At 38.2% G+C, this 20,000-nt stretch overlaps 1 protein-coding gene and 1 long non-coding RNA gene across 35 annotated transcripts in view; one reads left to right on the top strand and one right to left on the bottom strand.

Moving 5' to 3' along the window:
• LOC137630151 (uncharacterized) overlaps nucleotides 1-20,000 on the bottom strand; it is a 90,003-nt gene that overhangs the window by 25,121 nt on the left and 44,882 nt on the right. The window lies entirely within an intron of this gene.
• Nucleotides 1,515-14,951, top strand: LOC137630574 (uncharacterized). Of its 34 annotated transcripts, none has more exons than XM_068362121.1 (6): nucleotides 1,515-1,608; nucleotides 4,777-6,061; nucleotides 6,140-6,217; nucleotides 6,257-6,967; nucleotides 14,228-14,362; nucleotides 14,485-14,951. In XM_068362121.1, exons 1-6 carry the CDS (start codon nucleotides 1,606-1,608, stop codon nucleotides 14,493-14,495), a joined length of 2,223 nt encoding a protein of 740 aa, XP_068218222.1. In that variant the 5' UTR covers nucleotides 1,515-1,605; the 3' UTR covers nucleotides 14,496-14,951. The 34 variants fall into 34 exon arrangements, with proteins under 34 accessions (XP_068218222.1, XP_068218231.1, XP_068218239.1 ...); XM_068362130.1 differs by having other exon boundaries at nucleotides 4,777-5,878; nucleotides 5,984-6,061; nucleotides 6,140-6,967; XM_068362138.1 differs by lacking the exon at nucleotides 6,140-6,217 and having other exon boundaries at nucleotides 4,777-5,878; nucleotides 5,984-6,061; nucleotides 6,296-6,967.

The raw sequence follows: 20,000 nt of genomic DNA on the forward strand, positions 1-20,000 counted from the left end.
AAACTACATAAAGATAGTAAGAAAACTACTATTGATAAAGGAGTTATACAGGGAAAAACTACATAAATATAGTAAGAAAACTACTATTGATAAAGGAGTTAAGTAGGGAGACTACATCTCTCTTAAATCATTCACAGAGTGCCTAGAAGTTCTTAATAATTAATATTGGGAAAATGTATGAATTAATATTAATGGGAAATACCTTATAATATTTACAGATGACATAGATCTATTTAGTGAATCATGGGAGGAATTACAAAAGATGGTGGAAGATTTGAATAGAGAAAGCTGAAATGAAGGACTGAAAATGAATATAAGTAAAGCTAGGATACTGTTCAATGAAAATGCAGAGAATACAAACATGGGTTATGGAGAACTTCTGGAGATTGTTAAAGAATATATATACTTAGGACAGACAATGTTTCCCCAGGAAACCGAAATTGGAAAAGGGATAAGTATGGGACAGAGACCTTTTGGGAAAAAAAAAATTATGAAAAGTAAAATGCCACTTTCTCTAAAAAGAAAAGTGCCTAATCTGATAGTCCTACCAGTATTAATTTATGAATTAGAACCTTGGAGCCTTACTAAAGCCTTCGAACATAAGCTAGTTACAATTCAAAGAGTTATGGAAAGAATTATGATAAGAATAACACTGACACAGAAGGAGAGCAACATGGATACGAGATCAAACTTGAGTATAAGATATTCTAACATGTAAAAAAAGAAGAAATAGACATGGACAGGACATGTAGTGAGAATGACAGGTAATAGATGGACAAGAAGAATAACAACATGGGACCCTAGAGATTGCAAACGAAGCAGGAGAAGAAAGAGAAGATGATGGATTGACGAGCAAAGATAATTTACGAGGATAGACTGGCAAAGAAAGACCAAAAACAGATGGAAATGGATAGACATGTCTGAGGCCTTTATACTATAGTGGATTAGTAATGGTTAATGATAGATATATATATATATATATATATATATATATATATATATATATATATATATATATATATAGGCAAAGTAACCACAAGAAAAATAAAATAGAAAATATAGGAGTAAGTCCTGACTAGTTTTGTGATACTTTTGCATCTGAGCATCACATTTCCCTGTGACTTTTACGCACACACAACCACACACACACATATATATATATATATATATATATATATATATATATATATATATATATCTACATTACTTATATATGTATAACATATATCCATAATATACAGTATATACGTATGTATAAACATAACGCACATATGTATACATATAAACACACATTCCATACATAGTGACAAAAACATAAGCAGTAAGCCCCTACATGATATTTACATACTGTCCCCTATAACCCTCCAATTTATTACAAAAAAAAAAAATAAATCAAAAAAAAAAAAAAAAAAATCTCTAAAATGACCGAGCGCTCGCGTTCCCACAAGGCAACAAGCTAGGCACCTCCCCCCAGTTCACCTTGCGAAGTATTGAGGGGTCGCTTATAAAAGGCGGGGAACTCCAGCTTAGACGATCTACTCCTTCTCTCGTCGGCCAACGGGAGGTACCCCTTTCACAGACGATAGGAGCAACGAGGATTTCGAAATGGTAATGTTGGAGCTTCTCTTTGTTTTGCTTACGGATGATTTTTTAGCTTAGAAGCATTGTAAAATTGTAGTCTGTTTGAGGAATGAAATGGCTAGCGGTTTGAGTGTTCTTGAAGCGTTATAAATGTCGTAGAGGATTAATTTAGACTTTGAGCTTCTCTTGTTTTTCTTGGGGCTGATTTTTTAGCCTATTGGAAGCATTGTGAAATAATAATCTGAAGAAATGCTAGCGGTTTGAGTGTTCTTGAAGCGTTGGAAATGTAAAGGTTGTTACTGTTCTTAAAATACTCTTATTTATCCTTGATTCCTTTCCTCACTGGGCTATTTTCCCTGTTGGGGCCCCCTGGGCTTATAGCATCCTGCTTTTCCAACTAGGGTTGTAGCTTAGCCAGTAATAATAATAATAATAATAATAATAATAATAATAATAATAATAATAATAATAATAATAATAATAATAAAATGTTGTAGAGGCTTATTTTGGACTTGCTTTGAGCTTCTCCTGTTTTTCTTGCCGATGATTTTCAGCCTTCTGGAAAAAATTGTAAAATTGTAGTCTTTGAGGAATGAAATAGCCAGAGGTTTGGGTGTTCTTGAAGAGTTGTAAATGTTGTAGAGGCTTATTTTGGACTTTGGTTAGCTTTTACGGAATATTGGCACGGTAAGAGTGCCTCTTCGTTGCCAATATAGACGCCTCTTCTTGTCTCTTGATATCTAAAAGTAATTTGTTTATTTGTTAATATCCTTGATGGTCTGATCATGACTTTATAATATGATTTATATCACAATAATACTTCTTATCACACTTGATATCCAAAAGTCATTTATTTATTTTCTAATATCTTTAAGTGGTCCAAGCATGTTTTTCTCAGATGATTAACATCACAAAGATATATACTTTAGTAAATAGCCTGTGGGAGTTTTTTTTTTTCTCTAGTAAATAGCTTGATAGCCTGTGGGAGTCTTTTTTCTCTTTTCATAGTGTATACTTAAGGTCATAGATAATTAATAGTTTTTATAATTATATATCCATGCATATATAAATACATTGTCTTTATGTCACTATCGTTATATATTTACATCTTTTGATTTTAGTAATTAAACCTTTGCAATAAAAAATAATAATAGTTTTTTATAATTATATATCCATGCATATATACATACATTATGACAATGACACTAACTTTACTTATTTATTTATTCTGATTTCGTAATTAGACCTTTGCAATCAAAAATTTTGTATGGTGCCTTATAGCCTTAGTAGCTTGGACATTGTCTCGTTTTTTCTACTTAGCATATATACATACATTATGTCTTTATGTCAGTATCTTCACATATTTATATATTCTGATTTTAGTAATTAAACCTTTGCCATCAGAATTTCGTATGGTGCCTCGTAGCCTATAGGTAGCTTGGACATTGTCTCGTTTTTTTCTACTCTACAGCAAATTCCTTTTGATAATCTCGTTCGTCCTCTGATTTTAAAAAATCTCCTTTTGTATATCATGAAAAAGGAAATCAGTGTCCCCATTGAGAGACTGATGTCTCGCCTGGTAAATCCTGAGTTGCAGTTACCAGTTAGGTTCCGACTTCTTTTGAGCCTCTGGTGGAATGGTTGGAAGCAAACTGGCTTTTCATTTGAAGGGGCTAGGGTTCGACCCCTGTATGAGATAGAAATTTATTTCTATTTGAGCACGATATTGTGTTGATTTTCATCAATGTTGACTGAGTGTATTTTAATTGCGACATTCAATTCTAATGTTATTATATTTAAACTTCATTTAGGTGACGACCTCGTTCTTACATTTCTCAGGATACCCTGGTTCCCAACCAAAAGTGTAATAAGAAAACTAATCATTGATAACTGTTTCAGTCATTTGTCAATAGTCTTTGGTATCTTAACATGTTCTCTTTCTGGTATTAAAATCCACAAATACATGCGTTGTATATTTAAAAATAGCAGGAGCTTTCACACTTTATCTAAAGTGCCTCTTCAGATGAGGAATCTTCTTCAGCTGAAGAGGCACTTTGAAAAAAGTGTGAAAGCTCCTGCTATTTTTAAATATACAACGCATATATTTGTGGATTTTAATACCCAAGATCAACAAACAGGGCATGGTGCTTTATTTAAGTTATATGTTCTATGTATTACCATAATTATCAACCAATTACATAGCTGATAACATAAAGAAAATAATGTATGAGGTGGTGAATTCATTGCTTGGCATATTATCAGTTTCATTGGTCTGCACAAGTCAACCTCTTGCTCTATGCTCTCCAATTCACTTGGCAGTCATCTGTCAATAGTCTTTGCTATCTCAATATGTTCTCTTTTATTACCACAGTTATCAGCCACTTACACAGCTGATAACATGAAGAAAATAATGTGCGAGGTGGTGAATTCATTGCTTGGCATATTATCAGTTTCATTGGTCTGCGCAAGCTAACCTCTTGCTCTATATTTTCCAATTCACTTCGACAGTCATTTGTCAATACTCTTTGCTATCTTCAACATGTTCTAATTTTATTACCTCCATTATCAGCCACTTACATAGCTGATAACATAAAGAAAATAATGTACGAGGTGGTGAATTCATTGCTTGGCATATTATCAGTTGCATTTGTCTGCGCAAGCTAAAACGTTGATCTATGTTTTCCAATTCACTTGACAGTCATCTGTCAATAGTCTTTGCTATCTTGATATGCTCTCTTTTATTACCACAGTTATCAGCCACTTACATAGCTGATAACATGAAGAAAATAATATACAAGGTGGTGAATTCATAGCTTGGCATATTATCAGGTGCATTGGTCTGCACAAGCTAACCTCTTGATCTATGCTCTGCAATTCACTTGACAGTCATCTGTCAATAGTCTTTGCTATCTTGATATGCTCTCTTTTATTACCACAGTTATCAGCCACTTACATAGCTGATAACACAAAGAAAATAATGTACAAGGTGGTGAATTCATTGCTCTATGCTCTTCGATTCACTTGACAGTCATTTGTCAATACTCTTTGCTATCTTCAACAAGTTCTCTTTCCTTACCACCATTATCAAGCACTTACATAATATCATTTTTATCATATTTGTCTACACAAGTTCACCATTTGATCTATGTTTTCCAATTCACTTGACTAATTTCATTTTCCTTCGTTCAATTACAGCGGCTTCAGTTCGCTCTGGTCACTGCTCTGGTGGCAGTGTCCCTAGCTGAAAAGCTTGACCGCTTGGATAACCACATCAGTGGAGCTGGTGGTTTTGGAGGAGGAGCAGGAGGCGGCGTTGGACTGCCAGGAACTGATTCATTTGGTGGAGGTGGATTTGGAGGGTCTGGAGGTCTAGGAGGTGGAGCTGGTGGTCTTGGAGGAAGTGGAGGCGGTTTTGGAGGCGCTGGTGGACCAGGTCTTGGAGGCGGAGCTGGTGGTTTTGGAGGGGCTGGTGGACCAGGTCTTGGAGGTGGAGCTGGTGGTTTTGGAGGAAATGGAGGCAGCTTTGGAGGCGCTGGTGGGCCAGGTCTAGGAGGCGGAGCTGGTGGTCTTGGAGGAAGTGGAGGCGGTTTTGGAGGGGCTGGTGGGCCAGGTCTTGGAGGTGGAGCTGGTGGTTTTGGAGGAAATGGAGGCGGTTTCGGAGGCGCTGGTGGTCCAGGTCTAGGAGGTGGAGCTGGTGGTTTTGGAGGGGCTGGTGGTCCAGGTCTAGGAGGTGGAGCTGGTGGTTTTGGAGGGGCTGGTGGTCCAGGTCTAGGAGGTGGAGCAGGAGGTTTTGATAGTGGAGCTGGTCTTGGAGGTGGAGCCGGTGGATTTGGTGGATCCGGAGGTCTTGGAGGTGGAGCAGGAGGCTTTGATAGCGGAGCTGGTCTTGGAGGTGGAGCAGGAGGATTCGGTGGATCTGGAGGCTTAGGAGGTGGAGCAGGAGGTTTTGATAGTGGGGCTGGTCTTGGAGGTGGAGCAGGTGGATTCGGTGGATCTGGAGGTCTAGGAGGTGGAGCAGGAGGCTTTGATAGCGGAGCTGGTGCTGGTGGATTCGGTGGATCTGGAGGTCTTGGAGGTGGAGCAGGAGGCTTTGATAGCGGAGCTGGTGCTGGTGGATTCGGTGGATCTGGAGGTCTTGGAGGTGGAGCAGGAGGCTTTGATAGCGGAGCTGGTCTTGGAGGTGGAGCCGGTGGATTCGGTGGATCTGGAGGTCTTGGAGGTGGAGCAGGAGGCTTTGATAGCGGAGCTGGTCTTGGAGGTGGAGCTGGTGGATTCGGTGGATCTGGAGGTCTAGGAGGTGGAGCAGGAGGCTTTGATAGCGGAGCTGGTGCTGGTGGATTCGGTGGATCTGGAGGTCTTGGAGGTGGAGCTGGTGGATTCGGTGGATCTGGAGGTCTTGGAGGTGGAGCAGGAGGCTTTGATAGTGGAGCTGGTCTTGGAGGTGGAGCAGGTGGATTCGGTGGATCCGGAGGTCTTGGAGGTGGAGCAGGAGGCTTTGATAGTGGAGCTGGTCTTGGAGGTGGAGCTGGTGGATTCGGTGGTTCCGGAGGATTAGGAGGTGGAGCAGGAGGCTTTGATAGCGGAGCTGGTCTTGGAGGTGGAGCTGGTGGATTCGGTGGATCTGGAGGTCTAGGAGGTGGAGCAGGAGGCTTTGATAGTGGAGCTGGTCTAGGAGGTGGAGCAGGTGGATTTGGTGGCTCCGGAGGATTAGGAGGTGGAGCAGGAGGCTTTGATAGCGGAGCTGGTCTTGGAGGTGGAGCCGGCGGATTTGGTGGATCTGGAGGTCTAGGAGGTGGAGCTGGAGGTTTTGATAGTGGAGCTGGTCTTGGAGGTGGAGCAGGTGGATTTGGTGGGCCTGGAGGTGTAGGAGGTGGAGCTGGTCTTGGAGGAGGAGCAGGTGGATTTGGTGGGCCTGGAGGTGTAGGAGGTGGAGCTGGTCTTGGAGGTGGAGCAGGTGGATTTGGTGGGCCTGGAGGTGTAGGAGGTGGAGCTGGTCTTGGAGGTGGAGCAGGTGGATTTGGTGGCCCAGGAGGAGTAGGAGGTGGAGCAGGAGGCTTTGACGGCAGTGCTGGTCTTGGTGGTGGAGCAGGTGGCTTTGATGGAGCCGGTCTTGGTGGAAGTGCAGGTGGATTTGGAGGACCAGCCGTTGGTGGCGGAGTTGTGAGTGGACCTAGCTTTGGAGGCCAAGGCGCTGGAGTTCAAGTAGGAGGAGTCGGAGATGGATTTGGAGGTGGAGTTACCGTCGAACATGCTGGACCCGCGATTAGCACAGGAGTGGTGACCACCGGAGGACATGTTGGAGGTGTATCCGGGCCCATTATTACTCACGGGGAACGAACAGAATTTATCACTACCGGACCAGGTGTAACCACTACATTCGTTCAAGGTAAGTTCAAGTTTTTTTCTAAGTAAAGTTAATTTATTTCTAAGTGAAAAAAAAAATATTATTTCGAAATATATTGGTTTATGATATTCACCAGTTTACTGAGTAATTAATCGGCCCCTTAGTTCAAAAACATTTTATAAAATATGAAAATTTCTTTGGATGTAAACGCTTCTCGAAACTTTCATTACTGTAAAAAACACCATCGTTGTCCTCAAAATTTAGGTTCGCACTTTGAAAGCTTAGAAAAAAAATTTCATCATGAAGAAGGTATTTGAAACTTGGCCACCTAAAGATAAAGAACATAAAGAAGTTCACTAACTGGAATGATGACCACTATTAGTTTGGATATTGCTATATATGCTCTGATTGTCACAGCGGCAAGGGTAAATGTCGTTCGTTGGGACACCTGTAAACTTACTTATTACTTTTCAAATATATTTTATTTATGGGGAAGCCAGTTATTATGATTTAAGAAATATGATTTAGAGCTACCTTGCCAAGAGTGAAGCCGGTTTGGAAGCAAACACAGAGTTGAGACTTGGTCTTGGGGTAAGGTAAGGATATGGCACGGGTAGTCACATGGGAGAGTAAGAATATAGCTCCTAGGTTAGGTTAGCTGGGGTACCTCAAGTTAGGTGGGGAGGAGTCTTAGGGTTACTAAGGATATGGCACAGGCAGTCCCAGGGGGGTCGCTAGGGGGATGTAGCCCTTCCTTCGGTAGGTAAAAATATGGCTCCTAGGTTAAGTTATGCGGGGAATCGTGGTGGTGTTCTTGTGTTTGTTTCCTTTTTGAAATGCAGTTTTTCACTCATAACTCTTGAAATTTTACACAAGATCTATCCCAGCAAACTACAAAGACTCCCGGCAACATTTTTAGATTGGATCAAGCCTTTCCTTAACCTCTATTACAACTGAAAATCTTAATCTCCTGTTATTGTGACTGCATTAAGAGCTACTACATTACTGATAAGGATTTTTTTCAATAAGATTATTTTTTGTAAAACAATAGTTGCCTTCTTGAAACAGTCTTCCTTTCACTTTCTGGTCGTTCTGTGTATTAACTTGGCTTAAACTGAAGCAACGCCAGATAATTCTATAGGCAATACAGCCAAGTCCCATTAACGTTATCTTTACCTGGAAAAGATTGTTCGCTTATCTGTTTGCACCGAGAGAGAGAAAGAGAGATATAATGTGAAACATCTATTTCGTGAACTGACCCTTTCAATTATGTCAGGATCTTCTTCTTCTTCTTTGTCTGCATCTTTTCCCACTTCTATGTGGGGTCGATGTTTCTGGCCAGTATGTCAGGATACATATTTCTATCTATATATCTAACAATATACATAGCCATTAATCTATTATTTATACAATTACTATCTAAGCTGCAACCGTAATTGGAAAAGCAGGATGCTATAAAGCCGATAAGGGCTCCAACAGGAAAAATAGCACAATGAGGAAATGAAATAAGGAAACAGATAGAATAGTGTACTCGAGTGTACTCTCAAGCAAGAAAACTCTAACCCAAGACAGTGGAAGACCATGATACAGAGGTTATGGCACTACCCAAGACTAGAGAACAATGGTTTGATTTTGGAGTGTCCTTCTCCTAGAAGAGCTGCTTACCATAGCTCAAAAGCCTCTTCTACCATTACCAAGAAGAAAGTAGCCCCTGAATAATTACTGTGTAGTAGTTGAGCCCTTAAGTGAAAAAGTGTTGTTAGGTGTATAAGGAATGAGGAGATTATGCAAAGTATAGGCCAAACTATTCTGTGTACTTGTAGACAAGTGTAAAATGAGCCGCAACCAGAGAGATAACAGGTAATACTACCTGTCCATCTATATATCTTTCTATCTTGAGCCGTAACCAGAGAGAGATCCATTTTCATACTATCTGACCATCTATCTTTCTATCTTGAGCCGTAACCAGAGAGAGATCCATTTTCATACTATCTGGCCATCTATCTATCTTTCTGTCTTTAGCCGTAACCAGAGAGAGATCCATTTTCATACTACCTGACCATCTATCTATCTTCCTATCTATCACATTCTATCTGGGGAAACCGATGCAAGGGGGTTAGTGCCAGCAGTAAAGGGTCTTTGCTCCGCCCCCTCAGTCCTTAGCTGCATCCACTTTTTAGCCTTCTTTTCTTCTGTCTTGCTGCCAAGCCTCTTTCAACTTTCAACTGCTGGGTCTTCCATCAACGTTAAATGACACCCTGATTCCAATTACTGGCCTTTAGAGCCTAAATTATATATGAATATATATGTAAAATTCATATTATTATTATTATCATTATTATTATTACTAGCTAACCTACAACCCTAGTTGGAAAAGCAAGATGCTATAAGCTCAAGGACTCCAACAGGGAAAAATAGCTCAGTGAGGAAAGGAAATAAGGAAATAAAAAAAGATATGAGAAGTAATGAACAATTAAAATATAGTATTTTAAAAACAATAAAAACATTAAAATAGATATACAAAAAGTATACGTATGAGTGTAAGATTGGGAAAGTAAATAGACAGATAGATGTTTAGTTAACCTGATCAAGAATAATTTTTAGTTGAAAAAAAAAAAACTCAAATTTATTTGTCCATACACGTGGAGGAGGCGAAAGTTAGTTGTCAAATTGTCTGAGAAAAGATTTGGCAGTGATTTTAGCCTTCTGGAAGAGTTATAAACATCTCCAACAGAACCACATATGATTTTTTAATACACTATATTCATTTGCAAAGTGCTTGTGGAGGCGAAAGCTTGTTGGCACTCATTCGCAAGTGCTTGTGAAGTTACTAAATGCAATAAACGACTAATCTCCAGAAAAACAAATATATATGGATTATTTTAATACACTATATTCATTTGCAAAGTGCTTGTGGAGGCGAAAGCTTGTTGGCACTCATTCGCAAGTGCTTGTGAAGTCGTTACTAGATGCAAAAAAAAAGTGACTCCACCTTCACCTTTAAAGCATGTGAAAGTTGAATATCAAAAAGGTGCTTCATCATGGTGCAAGTTAGTTAATCTAGTTTTTACAAACTGGGTTACTAAGATCCGGTCATTAATTCCAGTTTTGGGTTGATTCTTTCACTGGGATTCGAGTCGAGTGGGCGAATGTGAATTTTTTGCATTTTTTGGGGCCTCTGCTCACTGGTGTGTGTTTAGGTTTATGGAAAAGAAAGGTCAACCACCAAAGAATATTATTATTATTATTATTATTATTATTATTATTATTATTATTATTACTAGCCAAGCTACAAACCTAGTTGGAAAAGCAGAATGCTATCAGCCAAGGGGCCCCAACAGGGAAAATAACCCAGTGAGGAGAGGAAACAAGAATAAAATATTTTAAGAACATTAATAATATTATTATTATTATTATTTGCTAGGCTACAACCCTAGTTGGAAAAGCAGAATGCTATCAGCCAAGGGGCCCCAAACAGGGAAAATAGCCCAGTGAGGAAAGGAAACAAGAATAAATAAAATATTTCAAGAACATTATTATTATTATTATTATCATTATTATTATTATTATTATTACTAGCCAAGCTACAAACCTAGTTGGAAAAACAGGATGGTGTAAGCCAAGGGGCCCCAACAGGGAAAATAACCCAGTGAGGAAAGGAAACAAAAATAAATAAAATATAGGCACATTAATATTATTATTATTATTATTATTATTATTATTACTAGCCAAGCTACAATCCTAGTTGGAAAAGCAGAATGCTATAAGCCAAGGGGCCCCAACAGGGAAAATAACCCAGTGAGGAAAGGAAACAAGAATAAATAAAATATTTTAAGAACATTATTATTATTATTATTATTATTATTATTATTTGCTAAGCTACAACCCTAGTTGGAAAAGCAAGATGCTATCAACCAAGGGGCCCCAACAGGGAAAATGACCCAGTGAGGAAAGGAAACAAGAATAAATAAAATATTTTAAGAACATTAATATTATTATTATTACTAGCCAAGCTACAACCCTAGTTGGAAAAGCAAGATGCTATAAGCCCAAGGGCCCCAATAAGGGAAAATAACCCAGTGAGGAAACGAAACAAGAATAAATAAAATATTTTAAGAACATTATTATTATCATTATTATTATTATTATTATTATTATTATTATTATTATTATTATTATCATTTGCAAAGCTACAACCCTAGTTGGAAAAGCAGAATGCTATCAGCCAAGGGGCCCCAACAGGGAAAATAGCCCAGTGAGGAAAGGAAACTAGAATTAATAAAATATTTTAAGAACATTAATATTATTATTATTATTATTACTAGCCAAGCTACAACCCTAGTTGAAAAAGCAAGATGCTATAAGCCCAAGGGGCCCCAACAGGGAAAATAACCCAGTGAGGAAAGGAAACAAGAATAAATACAATATTTTAAGAACATTATTAATATTATTATTATTATTATTATTATTATTACTATTATTATTATTATTACTAGCCAAGCTACAACCCTAGTTGGAAAAGCAAGATGCTATAAGCCCAAGGGCTCCAATAGGGAAAAATAGCCCAGTGAGGAAAGGAAACAAGAATAAATAAAATATTTTAAGAACATTATTATTATTATTATTACTAGCCAAGCTATAACCCTAGTTGGAAAAGCAAGATGCTATAAGCCCAAGGGCTCCACTAGGGAAAAATAGCCCAGTGAGGAAAGGAAATAAGAAAATAAATAAATGATGAGACCAAATTAGAAGTAGATTACTAAGATCCAGTCATTAACTCGAATTTTGAGTTTATTCTCAGTCAAGTGGGCCAATGTACATTTTGGGGGGGGGGTCTCTGCTCACTGGTGAGTGTTTATATTTATGGAAAAGAAAGGTCAACCAGGTCAACCACCACAGAATGGAGGTCATCATCTGGATCAATTGCTTTCATCCAGAACAAGAAAGGTTTAAAAGGGCAAAGATGCCACTCTGGTGAATGGCCAAGCAAGAACTGTCTCTCTCTCTCTCTCTCTCTCTCTCTCTCTCTCTCTCTCTCTCTCTCTCTCTCTCTCTCTCTCTCTCTCCCTTCCACTGTCTTGTATCGTTTGACACGTGTCTACACTTTTGGCATCTTAGATTGGAGAACCAAAATGTTGGAAGGATTTTGCAATTTTGACTAAGATTTTTGGTTGGAGAACTGGAATGTTTCACACTTGGATTTTTTTCCTTCATAACCTAAATTTTAGATTGGGAACTAAAAACTTGGTCATTTGGAGTTTTAACTCTTTATATCTCAGATTGGAGAACCAAAATGATGGAAGGATTTTTCAATTTTGATTAATTTCTTAGATTGGGGAACTAAAAACTTGGTCATTTGGAGTTTTAACTCTTTATATCTCAGATTGGAGAACCAAAATATTGAAAGGATTTTTCAATTTTGATTAAGATCTTAGATTGGGAACTCAAAACTTAGTCATTTGGAATTTCAACTTTTAACATCTTAGATTGGAGAATTAAAATATTGGTCACTTGCATTTTTCACTCTTGATTGAAATTTTAGATTGAATAACAAGAAAGTTAGTCACTTGGATGTTCCACTTCTAAGATCTTATATTGGAAAATCAAAATGTTAGTCCAAGTCTCGCTTGGATTTTTCACTTTTGACTAAAATGACATTTGAAAACCAGAAAATTAGTCTCTTGGATATTACACTTCTAAGATTTTAGATTGGAAAACTAAAATGTTCATCACTTGGGTTTTTTATCACAATTTCGATTCTGGTTTATCAAAAGAAATTTCTATAGAGGATAAATATTAGGCAAATACTTAGACATTTCAATGTACCATTTATGTAGAATGAGTGCATATTTCATTTTTAAAACATAAAAGTGTTCTTATTATATTTAAGATCAGAACTTCTGAACTTATAATTTTGTTGACACTGTCGGCTTGTCATTACAGTAGTCTCTCTCTCTCTCTCTCTCTCTCTCTCTCTCTCTCTCTCTCTCTCTCTCTCTCTCTCTCTCTCTCTCTCTCTCCTTAAAATTAATATTCAAATTATTAAAATTATCAATTTTTAAATTGTTAAAATTTTCACTTTTGAAATCATAATTTTATTTTTTCAAATTATTAAAACTATTATCTCTCTCTCTCTCTCTCTCTCTCTCTCTCTCTCTCTCTCTCTCTCTCTCTCTCTCTCTCTCTCTCTCTCTCTCTCTCTCTCATTAAAATTATCATCAAAATTATTAATTGTTAAATTATAAAAATAGCCCTCCCTGGTACTAGCTTGATTGAAAAGATGTCTTGAGAGCTGAGCATATGTATATATAGTCAGTCTCTATGGCATTAACACTCCTTTGCTTATGCTATTCATGAGCTGCCTTTAAACCCTTTAAAATAAACTGAAGCACTATAGTTCTACCTGCTGAGTCATCACAAGCCATTGCCTGGCCCTCCCTGGTCCTAGCTTAGGTGCAGAGGTGACTTGAGTGTTGAGCATATGTATATATAGTCAGTCTCTAGGGCATTATCACTCTCCTTTGCCTCTGCCATTCATGAGGGGCCTTTAAAACCTTTAAAATAAACTTAGGCACTATAGTTCTACCTGCTGGGTCATCATCAGCCATTGCCTGGTCCTCCCTGGTCTTAACTTGAGTGGAAAGGTCCGTATGGTCAGTCTCTGGGGCATTAACACTCTCCCTTGCCTATGCCATTCTTGAGTTGCCTTTAAAACCTTTAAAATAAACTGAAGCACTATAGTTCTACCTGCTGAGTCATCATCAGCCATTGTCTGGCCCTCCTTGGTACTAGCTTAGGGGCAGAGAAATGTATACAGTATATGGTCAGTCTATAGGGCATTAACACTCCCTTACTTATGCCATTCATGAGCTGCCCTTAAAACCTTAAAAATAAACTGATGAACTATGTTTCTACCTGCTGAGTCATCATCAGCCATTGCCTGACCCTATCTGGTCCTAGCTTAGGTGCAGAGGAGGCTTGGGCGCTGAGAAATGTATACAGTATATGGCTAGTCTATAGGGCATTAACACTCCTTTGCCTGTGCCATTCATGAGCTGCCTTTAAAACCTTTAAAATAAACTGAAGCACTATAGGTCTACCAGCCATTGCCTGGCCCTCCCTGGTCCTAGCTTGATTTGAAAAGGTCCGTATGGTCAGTCTCTAGGGCATTAACACTCCTTTGCCTATGCTATTCATGAGCAGCCTTTAAAAACCTTTAAAATTTACCATCATTCAACTAAACGAAACATATCTATTAACGTTTATATCTTTATTTCACTTTCTTCTTCTGTGTTCCCACAGGAGGAGGAGGAGGAGGAGTGGCTGGACACAGCTACGGCTATGGGCGCCGCCCTACCACCCAGATCCGGAAAGGAATCCTGACATACCGAGGTCAATTCAGGTCACCTGGTGCCACTAAAATAAGCCATGTCAGAAGTAAGTCATTTGCAGTTAATGCCATTCAGTATTGCTATTATTGTCAATATTAATTCTATTTGTGGGTGATTACAGTTTTTTACTTATTTCTATGATTTATTAATTTCTCTTTTCACTTTCAGCATATGGCTAAGCACAAGACGGAAACGCCTTCAATCGTATCTAACTTAAATACAACGAAATTCCCGAGGAGAAGTGTTAGTGGAAGAACTTCCATTGAGTCAAGCAAACTAGACTGATTCCCGTTTTCTTTTCGTCTGCAACTACAGATTCCTGTTTTCTTTCGTCTTCATCTAGATAGATTCCCGTTTTCTTTCATCTGCAACTACAGGGGGAATCTATTTCTTTTTCGTCTTCCTGCTAAATAATGTAATATAGTTTCATCTTTGACTCAAGCAACTCCTCCTTTACGTTGAAGTTTTTCAATGAAAGGCTTTTTCATGTATAAAGATTGTATGTTTGCCGTACCCTCCGCGCGGCAAATATCATAACGCGAACGAACATATCTGTAAATAAGAAACGATGTATTATGCCTGATTTCTTTACTTTTTGTAAAAATATAATATTAAACGATTTTCTTATTCAAGAAGTGATTTTATTTGTGGAAATAATTGTTGTGGTGGCCTAGTGTAAACGTCCCGGCCTGGCGTTCCGCTGGACGGGAGATCGAGTTCCCTCAAACTGAAAAGTTTCTTAAAGTGTCTGCAACCTCACCATCCTTGTGAGCTAAGAATGGGAGGTTTGCTGGAGCCTATAGTTCTACCTCCTGAGTCATCGGTAGCCATTGCCTGGTTCTCCCTATTCCTAGATTGGGTGGAGAGGAGGCTTGGACGCTGATCATATAGATATAATGGACAGCTTCTAGGGCATTGTCAGGCCCTTGCTTCTGCCATTCATGAGCCACCTTTAAAACTATTGTTTATTTGCAAATAATGGTTTAGCCTTAGGTAAAGATTCATTACTCTGTCGCAATAAAAAAAAATCTGGTAGTCAACTTGTATGTAAAAATGTCTGATCCCACCAGACAGCTGTATGCAAAAATGCCTGAACCCACTAGACAGCAGTATGCAAAAATGTCTGAACCCATCAGACATCAGTATGCAAAAATGCCTGAACCCACTAGACAACAGTATGCAAAAATGTCTGAACCCACCAGACAGCAGTATGCAAAAATGCATGAACCCACCAGACAGCAGTATGCAAAAATGTCTGAACCCACCAGACAGCAGTATGCAAAAATGCCTGAACCCATTAGACAGCAGTATGCAAAAATGCTTGAACCCACCAGACGGCAGTATGCAAAAATGTCTGAACCCACTAAACTTCAGTACGCAAAAATGTCTGAACCCACCAGACAGCAGTATGCAAAAATGTCTGAACCCACCAGACAGCAGTATGCAAAAATGTCTGAACCCACCAGACAGCAGTATGCAAAAATGTCTAAACCCACTTGACAGCAGTATGCAAAATGCATAAACCCACCAGACAGCAGTATGCAAAAATGTCTGAACCCACCAGACAGCTGTATGCAAAAATGCATGAACCCACCAGACAGCAGCATGCAAAAATGCCTAAACCCACCAGACAGCTGTATGCAAAAATGTCTGAACCCACCAGACAGAAGTATGCAAAAATGTCTGAACCCACCAGACAGCAGTATGCAAAAATGTTTAAACCCACTTGACAGCAGTATGCAAAAATGCATAAACCCACCAGACAGCAGTATGCAAAAATGTCTGAACCCACCAGACAGCTGTATGCAAAAATGTCTGAACCCACCAGACAGAAGTATGCAAAAATGTCTGAACCCACCAGACAGCTGTATGCAAAAATGTCTGAACCCACCAGACAGCTGTATGCAAAAATGTCTGAACCCACCAGACAGAAGTATGCAAAAATGTCTGAACCCACCAGACAGCAGTATGCAAAAATGTCTGAACCCACCAGATAGCTGTATGCAAAAATGCATGAACCCACCAGACAGCAGTATGCAAAAATGCCTGAACCCACCAGACAGCTGTATGCAAAAATGTCTGAACCCACTAGACAGCATTATGCAAAAGTGCAAGAACCCTACAGACAGCTGTATGCAAAAATGTTTGAACCCACCAGACAGCAGTATGCAAAAATGTTTGAACCCACCAGACAGCAGTATGCAAAAATTCATGAACCCACTAGACAGCATTATGCAAAAATGCAAGAACCCACCAGACAGCTGTATGCAAAAATGCCTGAACCCACCAGACATCAGTATGCAAAAATGCCTGAACTCACTAGACAGCAGTATGCAAAAATGCCTGAACCCACCAGACAGCTGTATGCAAAAAGTCTGAACCCACCAGATAGCAGTAGGCAAAAATGCCTGAACCCACCAGACAGCAGTATGCAAAAATGCCTGAACCCACCAGACAGCAGTATGCAAAAATGCATAAACACACCAGAAAGCAGTATGCAAAGATGCATGAACCCACCAGACCCGCAAAAATGTATGACCCCATCAGACAGCAGTATTAAAAAATGTATACAAAAATGTCTGAACCCACCAGACAGCAGTATGCAAAAATGCATAAACCTACCAGACATTAAGCTCGTGTTTACTTATCCAGAGACCTAGCCCAAACAGACCTTTCTAAAGTTCAGCCTTTGATCTGAGAGGTCTCGACTCCATTGACATCATAATTCAAATTAATAAAACCTTTTTTTGTGGATACTTTCAATTGGAAGAAACAGTTAAATGTCACCCAAGACATTTGATGGGTCCCAGGTTGGACTAATCTATCAATACATGAGAAAAAGCATTGTTGTTTTAACTATAATTTGATGAGATCCTTGATGATATAATGAATTAGAATAGTGCGTCCACTAGTTTAGATGTATGATGAAAACCGACATGATAAAAAGAAGTTTGATATTATGTAATAGTTTAAATTCCCGTCTTTAAAGGTTACTAGGGCCCAGCAAGAACTGGGATGTGGCTATCATGTCAGTAAAGAGTTTCTCGCTTTGACGTAATCTTTCATCTGATCTTTAACCTCTCTCTTATATAAAAGTGGGTTGTGCCCCAAGGAGGGGTTATTATTACTTAGATAAGCTACAACCGTAGTTGGAAAAGCAGGATTCTATAAGCCTTATTAGGACTCCAACAGGGTAAGCTAAAACCATATTTGGAAAAGCAGGATTCTATAACCTTTATAAGGGTTTCCATAGGGAAAATAACCCAGTAAGGAAAGGAAATAAGGAAACAAAGAATAGTGTGCCTGAGTGTACATTCAAGCAAGAGAACTCACACCCAAGATAGTGAAAGACCATGGTACAGAGATTTTGCAGTATCCTAGAAAAGTTGCTTACCATAGCTAAAAAGTCTCTTCTGCCCTACCAAGGGGTAAATAGCCACAGTATAGTTACAGTGTAGTAGTTAAATCATTGAGTAAAGAAGAGTATCATTTTCTTGTAAAACATTTTCTTCTTACAAACTCCACCTCAGAGATAAGGGAAAAAGAGATTTTGGAGTGTCCTTCTAGAAAAGTTGCTTACCATAGCTAAAAGAGTCTCTTCTGCCCTACCAAGGGGTAAATAGCCACAGAACAATTATAGTGTAGTAGTTAAATCATTGAGTAAAGAAGAGTATCATTTTCTTGTAAGACATTTTCTTCTTACAAACTCAACCTCAGAGATAAGGGAAAAAGAGATTTTGGAGTGTCCTTCTAGAAAAGTTGCTTACCATAGCTAAAAGAGTCTCTTCTGCCCTACCAAGGGGTAAATAGCCACTAAACAATTACAGTAAAATAGTTAAATCATTCAGTAAAGAAGAGTATCATTTTCTTGTAAGACATTTTCTTCTTACAAACTCAACCCAAGAGATAAGGGAAAAAGAGATTTTGGAGTGTCCTAGAAAAGTTGCTTACCATAGCTAAAAGAGTCTCTTCTGCCCTACCAAGGGGTAAATAGCCACAGAACAATTACAGTTAAGTAGTTAAATCATTGAGTAAAGAATAGTATCATTTTCTTGTAAGACATTTTCTACTTACAAACTCCACATCAGAGATAAGGGAAAAAGAGATTTTGGACTGTCCTTCTAGAAAAGTTGCTTACCATAGCTAAAAGAGTCTCTTCTGTCCTACCAAGGGGTAAATAGCCACAGAACAATTACAGTGAAGAAGTTAAATCATTGAGTAAAGAATAGTATCATTTTCTTGTTACAAACTCCACCTCAGAGATAAGGGAAAAAGAGATTTTGGAGTGTCCTTCTAGAAAAGCTGCTTACCATAGCTAAGAGTCTCTTCTGCCCTACCAAGGGGTAAATAGCCACAGAACAATTACAGTGCAGTAGTTAAATCATTGAGTAAAGAAGACTATCATTTTCTTGTAAGACATTTTCTTCTTACAAACTCCACCTCAGAGATAAGGGAAAAAGAGATTTTAGAGTGTCCTAGAAAAGTTGCTTACCATAGCTAAAAGGTCTCTTCTGCCCCACAGAACAATTAAAGTGCAGTAGTTAAATCATTCAGTAAAGAAGACTATCATTTTCTTGTAAGACATTTTCTTCTTACAAACTCCACCTCAGAGGAAGAAAAACTTGAAGAACTGGAAACAGAAATGCAACACTCTTTCTTTATAATATTCAGAGAAAGGCAAGGTCAGACTAATGCCATGAAAGTAGACGAAGAACCTTGTTTTTTGCTGACATATTAACATTCTACTGCAATCACATTTTCTTAAATAAAACATCGACCTTCTTTTAAATATTAATAAATCAACGCGAATTTGGAGAGGCGACAGAAAAACAAGTCTTTTGCACAAAGACAAAAAAATTTTACCAGAATTTTTTTCCGTTTTAGTCGACTATGTTTATCAAATCTTGTTTTGAAAAAGTACTAGCGTCAATAATATACAATCACTAATTCCATATAAGAATTGAGTCATCTAAAAACTCTATTGGATTGAATATTTCATATTTATGAAGTACCGAGTACCTAAACTAAGTCTTCAACTGCAATTTTCTATAATATTCCGTTCTCTTATCTGCTACATGTTGGTCGGTTTCTGATAATTAATAATAATTAATAATGATATCGATAGCTTTCCTGTAATTTAAATTGGAGAGTTTTGATTATTAAATTTTAATTCTTCTTAAAAAAATTTATTTTTTAATATGTTTGTACTTTTTCCTCCGGTCTTTTCTTTTGGATATTTTCAATTCAATTTCTTTTCCTCGAGTCTTTTCTTTTGGATATTTTCAATCAAATTTCTAGCATTGCAAATAAGATGATTAACAGAAGGGGATAGACGGTTCTATGCCATAATGTTGTCTTTTTTTTTTTTTTTTTTTTTTTGCGAAGAGTATGCATTCACCCTTGTCTGTTTGTTTGTAAGCAAAATCACAAAAAAACTACAGGACCGATTTTGACCAAACTTGGTGGACATATTGGGTATAACCCAAAAATGAATTTGTACCACCCTGGATAAAGTACATCAAAGTACAAGTACGCTGCAGTACTTTGAAGATAATGGCAATGTTAATATTTTGTTTGTGAACAACTTTACACAAAAACTACTGTACCGATTTTGACCAAACTTCGTACTTACGTTGGGTATGACCCAAAGATAAATCTGTACCATCTTGGATAAAGTACATCAA

The sequence above is a fragment of the Palaemon carinicauda genome, chromosome 38, assembly GCF_036898095.1.
Source record: "Palaemon carinicauda isolate YSFRI2023 chromosome 38, ASM3689809v2, whole genome shotgun sequence".
Lineage (NCBI taxonomy): Eukaryota > Metazoa > Arthropoda > Malacostraca > Decapoda > Palaemonidae > Palaemon > Palaemon carinicauda.

What these genes read in the sequence shown, in the direction of transcription:
- LOC137630574 (XM_068362107.1), top strand. An exon ending in AACCACTACATTCGTTCAAG is followed by an intron (nt 6,968 to 14,227) that starts GTAAGTTCAAGT and finishes GTGTTCCCACAG; the next exon opens with GAGGAGGAGGAGGAGGAGTG.